This window comes from Electrophorus electricus, chromosome 7 (genome assembly GCF_013358815.1).
Source record: "Electrophorus electricus isolate fEleEle1 chromosome 7, fEleEle1.pri, whole genome shotgun sequence".
Classification (NCBI taxonomy): domain Eukaryota; kingdom Metazoa; phylum Chordata; class Actinopteri; order Gymnotiformes; family Gymnotidae; genus Electrophorus; species Electrophorus electricus.
In genome coordinates this window covers 11,638,245-11,647,299 of record NC_049541.1, presented here as the reverse complement: position 1 = coordinate 11,647,299, position 9,055 = coordinate 11,638,245, and the positions used below count along the sequence as shown (strand labels likewise).

At 51.5% G+C, this 9,055-nt stretch overlaps 1 protein-coding gene across 1 annotated transcript in view; it reads left to right on the top strand.

Moving 5' to 3' along the window:
• taf3 (TAF3 RNA polymerase II, TATA box binding protein (TBP)-associated facto) overlaps positions 1 to 8,765 on the top strand; it is a 36,504-nt gene extending 27,739 nt beyond the window's left edge. Inside the window, exons 3-7 of the mRNA XM_027026829.2 lie at positions 1 to 1,354; positions 5,363 to 5,439; positions 6,858 to 7,113; positions 7,291 to 7,397; positions 8,150 to 8,765. The exon at positions 1 to 1,354 is cut by the window's left edge and continues 343 nt beyond it. Of these exons, the coding sequence (XP_026882630.2) occupies positions 1 to 1,354; positions 5,363 to 5,439; positions 6,858 to 7,113; positions 7,291 to 7,397; positions 8,150 to 8,264 (1,909 nt within the window). The 3' untranslated portion in view covers positions 8,265 to 8,765. The remainder of the gene's footprint in view (positions 1,355 to 5,362; positions 5,440 to 6,857; positions 7,114 to 7,290; positions 7,398 to 8,149) is intronic.
• Positions 8,766 to 9,055: the final 290 nt, after the last annotated feature.

The following is a 9,055-nucleotide window of genomic DNA, read 5'->3' as shown; positions in this document are numbered from 1 at the left end:
CCCCTCACTCTCCCCTGCCCGGCAGAAGAACAAATCGCCCAAAAGAGGTGGCGGCTCCGCCTCTTCTGGCATATCAGCCCGCCCTCTTTTGATCACTCCGCAAAAGGGCGGCCAGAAAGCAGGGAAGAGGTCGCCTGGGCGACCCAGGAGCCCCCGCAGCCCGCGGCCAGGTCCTGCCCATCTACTGCCAGGTGGGCGGGCCTGGGCGCCGCCTCACATCGAAGAGGCTCCTCAGGACGGTCAGTTTAAAGGTCACGACCCGGGCGACGAGGCCATCGAAGATTCCATCGCCGCAGTGATAGCGCGAGCGTGTGCGGACGGAGGAGGGGCTGCAGACCCCTTCGCTTACGACTCGGACTCCGACAGCGAGGGTCTCCCCAGCCCCGCGAAGGCGCCGCCCAAACATGCGCACCCGGTCGGGGGGCCCAAGCACGCGCCCGCTCACACCAAGCACGCGCCGGCCCTCGTCGGCAAACACCCACCCCCGCCCCCGCCGGCCCCTCCCCTAGCCGCCCCCAGCCGCTGGACCATGGACGACTCCATAGACGAGGTCATCCGCAAGGCCAACCAGGCGCAGCCCCCACCCTGTCAGTCGCCCCAGGGCCACACCTACTACTACTCCCTCTCGGACTCCCCGCCCACGCCACCGCCTCCGCTCAAGCTGCCGCCAGAGCGCAAAGACCCCGCCTCCGCCGTGGCGGCCGCCGCCCTGGTCAAGAAAAAGCTGAAGAAGGACTTGAAGACCAAGCTGAAGAAGAAGGAGCGCGAGCGGCTGAAGGAGAAGGGGAAGGAGAAGGGCAAGAGCAAGGAGAAGAGCAAGGAGAGGAAACGCGACAAGGAGCGCGGCCAGGCGCCTGACGGCAAGCTGCCCTGGCCCGAACTGGCGGTGCTGGCCGGCGCCGACGAGCGGCGGGACGTGTCCGGCGCCAAGCGGGAGAAGGATAAGCACAAGGAGAAGAAGAAGGACAAAGAGAAGAGCCGGAAGGAGAAGGAGAAGCGCGACAAGGGCAAGGAGCGTGCCAAGGAGGAGCGGAGGCTGGCGCTCGGGCCCAAGGAGGCGGCCCCCGCCGTCCTCCCACTCTTCAGCCCCGCCTCCTGCCTGCGCCTGCCCCCCATGCTCCCGCCCCTGCAGCCCCTCCTACCCGACAAGCCGTTCCACGGCAAGGAGGCCAAGGCCAAGGACAAGGAAAAGAAGAAGGAGAAGAAGGAGAAGAAGAAGAAGAAGGAGCGCGAGAGGGAGCGCGAGAAGGAGAGGCCCCGTGAGAAGGAGGAGAAGAAGAAGGAAAAGGAGAGGGAGAAGAAGGAGAAGGTGAAGGAGAAGGAGAAGCCCAAGGTGGATAAGCCAGCTTTAATGGTAAGACTGGGGGGCATCACTGGTGCTCCAGCGTAGCCGGCAGGCCCACACGCCCTCCCACCTCCCGCTGCAGCAGTTTGCAGAAAGCACTTCACAAATCTTCACCTTTACTGTATGCACAGCCATTGTGTACAGGCATGATTCTAGAGATCACTTGCAGACTGAGTCTGGCTTTCTCTGGGTGGGTGTGTGGGTGTGGGTGTGGGTGTGGGTGTACTTAGTACTTTTGGAGATCATAGGCAGATTACCGAATGACATTTACATTTTCGATCCTTTTTCGCTCACTTTGTCCCTGAAATCCTACAGCTTCCCTTGTGTGAAGAATTATACTCACACACACACACACACACACACAAAAGTGTGTGCATACACAAAGCTGTCAATCTATGTGCAAATCAAACAGGGGATAATACTCACACCTCAGAGCTTCTGTTTACCCATTCCACAGACCATTTTGGGGTATGCGTGCGTGTGTCTTTGTGCAAGTCAACGATAGAGAAAGTGTTAATTCCTCTTCAGCAAAACCAGCCTCCAGTGTCTTTTCTCGGTCCAGCACAGCGATAATGCGTGTACATCACACAAGATCTTTCAGGATTGATTTACACAGCTAAGTGTAGAATTCCATTTCTCTCCGTCTCCCTCTCCCACAAGAATTTGCGGCTCTCTCTGACCCTCTTTTTTTTCTCCCCTGCTCGTGCGCTCGCTCTTTCTTTTTTTTCTCCTTTCTCTCCACTCAGGCTGCCACTACTAGATGGGATACAGAAAGCGATTTCTCTCTCTCCTCTCTCTCTCCCCCGTTCTTTCTCCCGTTCTCACTCTCTTGCTCTCTCTGCTTAAATCTCTTGATCACTTTAATTTTTTGCAAGGCTGCTTTGCCGGCGTCCCAGAGAGAGGAAAAAAGGAGAAGAAGTGAGAGAAGAGAGAGTGGCAGGGAAGAGAAAGGGCAGTCGTGGCGGTGTTGAGTTGGGGCCGGTTTATCAGCAGCTGCCCCGAGGTATGTGTGGAAAGGACTTAAATCCGCAGAGATTAGCAGAAAAATGCCGTCCGTAGCAGTAAGGGGCTTACGCCACTGGTTGTATTAGTTCAGGTGAAAAGAGTATGGCGTTTACATAAAAACTGGACAAATCCAGGCACAATGGCTCCGCCGCGGGGGCCACACAGGAGTGGTGCTATCTCAGGACCTCCACCCCCTGCCGTCCGCGGGTGCTTTTCGGACACCGCCTTCCCGAGCGCCTCCACCCAAAACTCCCATTTGCTGCCACAGACCGGGGGGGGGGGGGATGCCGGATTGACACCGAGTATTTCACAGCGCAGACCAAATGGGGAGAAAGAGCGAGGGAGTTTGAGAAGGCCAGCCAGAGGAGAGGGCAGATGAATGTCCCGCAGTAGCACCGCGCAGAATTGCCCCGTCCTCTCTGTTATCTAGATCATTAACTTAAAGCTGCGGTCAGGAATTTCCGAAGGACAGAGTGGCGGAGGTGGCACCAGGATTTCTGACACACCGATGGGCTGCCGGGAATCCCCCACAGAGATGCATACTGGAAACATTACTGCTTGCTATGAAGAGGCAGATTTAAGTGCTCAGACTCTTGAACTAGGCTGTTTGTGTTCGTGCCGTTTGTGAGCAGAGAAGAGGAAGACAAACTTGTTTTGTTTTTTTTGCACATTGGTGGACGTTTAAGCTAGAAAAATAATTATCCGTTTGTTACTAGTAGTGGAAACTGGTTTATGGTGTCAGTTTGATATAAACTAAGCAGTTTTATAAATTCCTTTCGGTCACTTTTACGGGCCACCTAAACTGACACCAGACACACGTGTAGTTTGGCCAGTCCCTCCTTCCGTTCCCCCCCCCCCCCCCCCCCCCCCATGTCTTCCGTACTGTTCATTTACACCCTTTGCAGCTGTTACCGTGTTGGCTCTTCTGCGACAGGTCAGAGCAAGCTTGTACCTTTGGAAACGGCAAGCTCTGCGCAGTCGTCCCGCGGGTGAGAAGGACTTTGTGGTCACCTTCAGCAGTCTCTGTAGAGCCCTCCCGAGGGTGGGGGTTGGTTCTGACGCCTCCCTGCCTCGCCAGAAGATCCTCTTCAACCTCTCTAATCTTCCTCTCCGATACAGCGTTCTTTCTTGGCCACTAAATAGCACAAAGAAAGTCTCCTTAAGCTAAACTGTGTTATATCTCATTATTCTCTTGTAGAAATGTTTGAGTTTGATGCCCCCACCCCCCTCCCCCCGTTATCAGTCCTTTAGTAAGGTCTACTGTAGTGCAGCTTTGCTCTAGGTCATGCTGGATACAGTACATTTAAGACCTGATTAATCAATTTGGGCACAGCTGAACCTTTTAATGTACTCTCGGTCCGGGTGTGTTTAAATAACGAGTGAGCGTCTGAATAAGTGCAGCTCATCGTGATACCAGGCGGGTTAAGTGGGAACGGGCACTTTAGGAGGGAGAAAGACACTGCATACCACTTAAAGTCTAATTAACATAAGCAGATAGCACTATCTGAACTTGCCATTGTAGGTGACCCTGAATGTGTGCATACACACACACACACCCACACACACACCCCACCCCCAGGTCTTATCATGCAGGTACAGGGCCTCAGCTCCCTTCCTTTGGGAGGGTAAAACGCGTGCATGTGTGTTTAAGTTGGGAGGCGTGCATGTGTGAAGGAAGCCCGCTCCCTAAGGACGTCCCAAAGAGGCGTAAATGCCTTTCAAGTGAAGGGGAGCACGGCCAGCTATAATCCAGTTTCGGCAGCAGTTCGCCGACGCTCCGGCCGACAGCTCGCCATTTGATAGGCCCCAGCCTGTCCTCGTCTGCGATGGCGCACGCACACGGCCCAGGCCGTCCTCGGTTAACTTAAGAAGTGCGCCAATCAAACGAAGTACAAACTGAGGATGAATCATTGATGTCAGGGTAGAATTGCAGCCACTCTAGTGCAGCCCCTTGCGCGGTGTTGCCTGTTCGCGCGTGGACGGATCGGGAGACCTTTTCTTCAGGCGCCCGTTCCACCAAAAAGGACGCGTAATGGCTGGTGTTATAGAACCTCACGAAGCCACTTGTGTGAGGAGACGCCATGATCCGAGAGGGAGCTGGACCTAGCTCTTCATTCCATGTGTGTGTGTTTGTGCGCGTGCATGTGCTAATACTCTGGGTAATGCACCCTCTCACACGCCTGTTCTCTTAGAATGATGCAACCTTTCAGACATCCCCCCCCCTCAATTCTGCTGATATTCACTTTCTCTTCTCAGAGAAGAAAGAGAGAGAAAGAGAAAGAGAGAGAGACCGCACAAAAGAGAGACAGAACAGTGGTTGGAGTAGGGTGAGGTTGGGGGGGGCAGTTACAGATTCGGAGAAAAGCAGAGAAAGAGGCAAGCAGCAGAGGGGCTTCCAAACACATACAAAGCTTTTGTAATAAACGCACTGAGCGCCAATAAAAACAAAAGCAGTAAGGGAGAGAAGGCGTGTATCCGTGTTAAACAATTAGTGCGGGTGGCATTCTGGCAGATGTGGGACAGACAAAAGCCAGGCAGAGGCAAACACCCCATCCTCCCCCCACAAACACAAAGAGCTCTGGCTTTAAGATAAACCCCCCACGACCCCTCTGAGACGCGTTCTACACCTCTCCTCCATTACTCCCTCTCTTCACCTCTTTGTCCCTTTCTTTCTCTCTGTTCATCCATCTCTCCGTCTCTCTCATCTATCTGCTGCTGTGTCTCCATTCCTTTGATTAGCCCGTCCACCAGGCCTGTTCTGTTTGTTCCATCGGCCCTGTCCCCCACCCCAGCCTTGGCTGGCCTAGACTACTGCCGGCATTACAGTAGTGTGGGTGTGGGTGTGTGGGTGTGTGGGTGTCGTCGTCGTCACTGGTTGTAAACTGTATTGGATTATCTCTACACTGTGTTAAGAGAAGGCTCTTCCCTGTATAGTTGTGGTATGGCAGTATTGGATGAGCCTGCGCGGTACAGTACTGTTCTTCATCTCATGTGTGTCTCCCTCTGTCTCAGGTGGAAGCTCCGGTAGTGCCTCAGTCTCCTGTTATACCCAGACTAACATTGAGAGTTGGAGCTGGTCAGGACAAGATGTAAGAAACGCACGCACACACACACACACACACACACACACACACGCACACAGCCAGGAGAGTATCAGGCAGCACTCTGTGTGGTCAGAGACTGTGTGTCTGCATGCAGGTGTGTGTTTCACCCTAAGGGTCATGTGACCAATCCCAGACGGCCCATGAGGTTTTTGTGTGAGACAACACACACACACACACACACACACACACACACACACACACACACACACACACAAACAAATACACACACCTCCTGCTGCACACTCCTATCAATAGTCTCAGTGTTCACACCATTTAACGTCCCAACTTTAGCATACGTATAAGCAGGCTACAGGTAAGTCTGTGGACACGTATGTGTGCTGGGGTGTGTGTGTGTGTGTGTGTGTGTGTGTGTGTGTGTGTGTGTGTGTGTGTGTGTGTGTGTGTGTGTGCGCGTGCGCGCACAACTAAATGCATTGATGTATTTAGTTTGAGTGTGTTTAGGCTATGCTTTGTTGTTCCTCCCTTATCCTTGCTATTCCGCCACCATTCAAGGCACGGAAACATGTGTGCATGTTTGTGTGTGATGACAGGAAATGCTTTATTCTGTGAGTGTGTGAGCATTTATTATGTCTCTAATGCCTAATGTTCTATTGTGTTCTTTTCTTGCACCTGTGCTTAACTCTCAGAGCACAATTAGCTGCCCTTTCTGTGTGTGCGTGCGCGTGCGCGTGTGTGTGTGCGCGTTCACATGAGAATACAGCTCTAAACATGTTAACGGGGATGCATGTGAATGTCCCCATGTGTGTTTGTATGTGTGTTTGTTTATATGCATATTGGGAATTACATTCTGCTTAAGCCCAACAGTGGCTCCATTGATGCACGTGGAAACATAGATGTCTATGAACTTTGGCCTAAGAGAGTCATGAGGTCATTTCCTGAGCAGCTCATACCTCACACTGACTAAGGGAGAGCTGTCATGGAAATGTGTGCAAGAGTAACTGTGTGTGTGTGTGTGTGTGTGTGTGTGTGTGTGTGTGTGTGTGTGTGTGTGTGTGTGCGTGCGTGTGTATGCACTTACCTGTGTGTGTGTGTGTGTGTGTGTGCTTGTGCATGTACGTTTGAGGTGTCATTTAGATAACACATAAATAATGACTGTGCGTGTGTCTGTAATCGGAGCTGGCCACTTGACACGCCCCTCTCGGGGTCAAAACCACAGCGACCGGGGTTGCCCATTCTCTCTGGCCTTGTCAATCACACTGTTACCCAGCAACAGTAGGGGGTCATTCAGAATGTTACACTCAAGAATGTGCTTCCATCATTTAAGTCAAACTAGACGTTAATCCGGACGTTATTGTATAATTAATGTATGAGTGCCTTTTTTTTCCCTGAATTGTAATATGAAATATTTTTTCAAATAAACACTCCGTTTTTCTTTCTCACAGCGTCATCAGTAAGGTATCGTCTGATCTGGAACCCACTCCCCCTCCTGCCCGGACGCCGGCGGCCCGGTCCGGCCCGGGGGCCCGGATGCGCTCCCCGCCGGTCGCCCCTCCCCCTGCGCCGGTCCCGATAGCGCCTCCACCGCGCGCCCCGCCCTTGCTCCCTTCTCTTCCTCCGCCCCCAGTGCTCCAGCCCCTGCCCAGCCAGGCCAAGGCCCGTGGCTGCAGCGTCGTCACAGAGACCGTCAGCGCATATGTGGTGAGCTGCCATCATCATCATCACCTTTTAGACCTGCAGTTTAGAGATTGGTCCATCGCTTGACGTATTATCTCGTACAGGTTTTTCCTGGTGCCTCGGATTCGATTTGTTCCTCTAGTCCCTTGACCCCCCGTCATTTTTGTCCTAATCGGGCATGTGTGCGCTTGTGCCCAACAGATTCGTGATGAATGGGGCAACCAGATCTGGATCTGTCCCGGCTGCAACAAACCTGACGACGGCAGTCCCATGATCGGCTGTGACGAGTGTGACGACTGGTACCACTGGTGAGAGTTGCCCTCTGATCTGACCTCAGAGCAGCAGCGTCTCATGACACAATCGAGTTCTCACCTTTACATCCATTCTGCAGCCCATTCTCCCAACATGTTTTTTTATTGCTCTGTGGAAAGTGTGTGTGTGTGTGTGTGCGCGTGCGCGTGCGTGCGTGTGTGTGCGCAAACACTTAGGAAACGCATGAGTGGCCATGCCAGAAAGCAGGCATATACATATACATCACACAGCACGGAGTAGGAGGTAGCATAGCCACAACAAACGCGCTGTTCTCTTGGCACGGGTGCAGAGACGTATGGAATCGTCCCTTCAGATGTGTTCCAGTTTTGGGAGATGAGAAACACACAGAGCCTGGCCATCGCAGAGCTGATCAAAGCTGATAGATCTGCTAGTGAAACACATCAGGGGAAAGTGTACTACAAAGCTGGATTCAGACAGACAGGTTTAAGGCAGGCCTGAGTTTAAGCCTAGAATTACGCCCGTTGTACTGAGGGCAGCTCAGTGCTCCTTTACACTGAGGGCTAGGCTAACTCATCAGTGAATCGAACCTTAGCTGTTTATGCTGAAAAAGTAATTAGTCCATGTTTTCTTCACGTCTGTAAACATATTACATTAGCGCCAACAAACCAAAGTGACATAAGAACCAAAGGTTTTCAGTTGGGTTGTGCATTATGAATTGAAATTTAGAGAAACATGAACCTATAACAAATGCTTGCTCTCTCTCTCTCTCTCTTTCCTGTCTTTTTAGGCCCTGTGTGGGTCTCGTAACTGCCCCACCAGAGCACCAGTCCTGGTTCTGTGTAAAGTGTGCTGGCAAGAAGAAAGACAAGAAAACAAAAAAGAGGAAACGCAAAGCGCACTGATGATCAGCTCTCTCTCTCTCTCTCTCCCTCTCTCTCTCTCCCTCTCTTGCGCGCTCTCTCTCTCTCTCCCTCCCTCTCTCCCCCTCCTCATCTGTTTAGAGATTAATACCTTTTTCAGTTCAAACTGTTACCTTCTGTTATTTCAATTCCGCCCTGCCTCTTTTTAACTCCGTCTCTGTAGTCATCTGTGTATTTTTAAATGAAATTTTCACAAGTCTATATGTTAATTTTTTTATGTCGATACTCCTATCCGGTGTGTGTAAGCTTTTTGTGCGGAATCGACTGGTTGTTCAGTTGGCGTGTGTTGAGATTAAAGTCTCTGATACGTCCTCATCGAAGGCTTTTTCAACATCGTGTTGACTTGTCAGAATCACTTCACTGAAAGAGGGGAAAAATGTCATGTACTATAATCAACCTTTTTAATATTGTTGTTCTGATTTATTTAGATTGGAATGAGGTTTCCTTTTAATATGGATTCAATTAAAAGCCGTTTTTTCCAGGTGCGGTCACTGTCTCTGCTCACTTTTATGGCCAACTTTTTTATGGCCAAAGTTGAATTGTGCTGATGTTTTCCTGCAGCCATTAACGTGTTCGTTTTGATCGGTTTTAAAGTAAACTCTTAAGTCTCAAACGCTTTCCCTTTGACAAGTACCTGTGGCCTATTCATTTCTGAACCGTGCGGCGAGCTCAAACTGAAGTTAAACTCCGTAAGTTAAACATTTCATGTAACAGCAACCCTTCCAATAATTACGGGAAATAAACAGTGTGGCCGTGTGTAATTTTATTCGGAA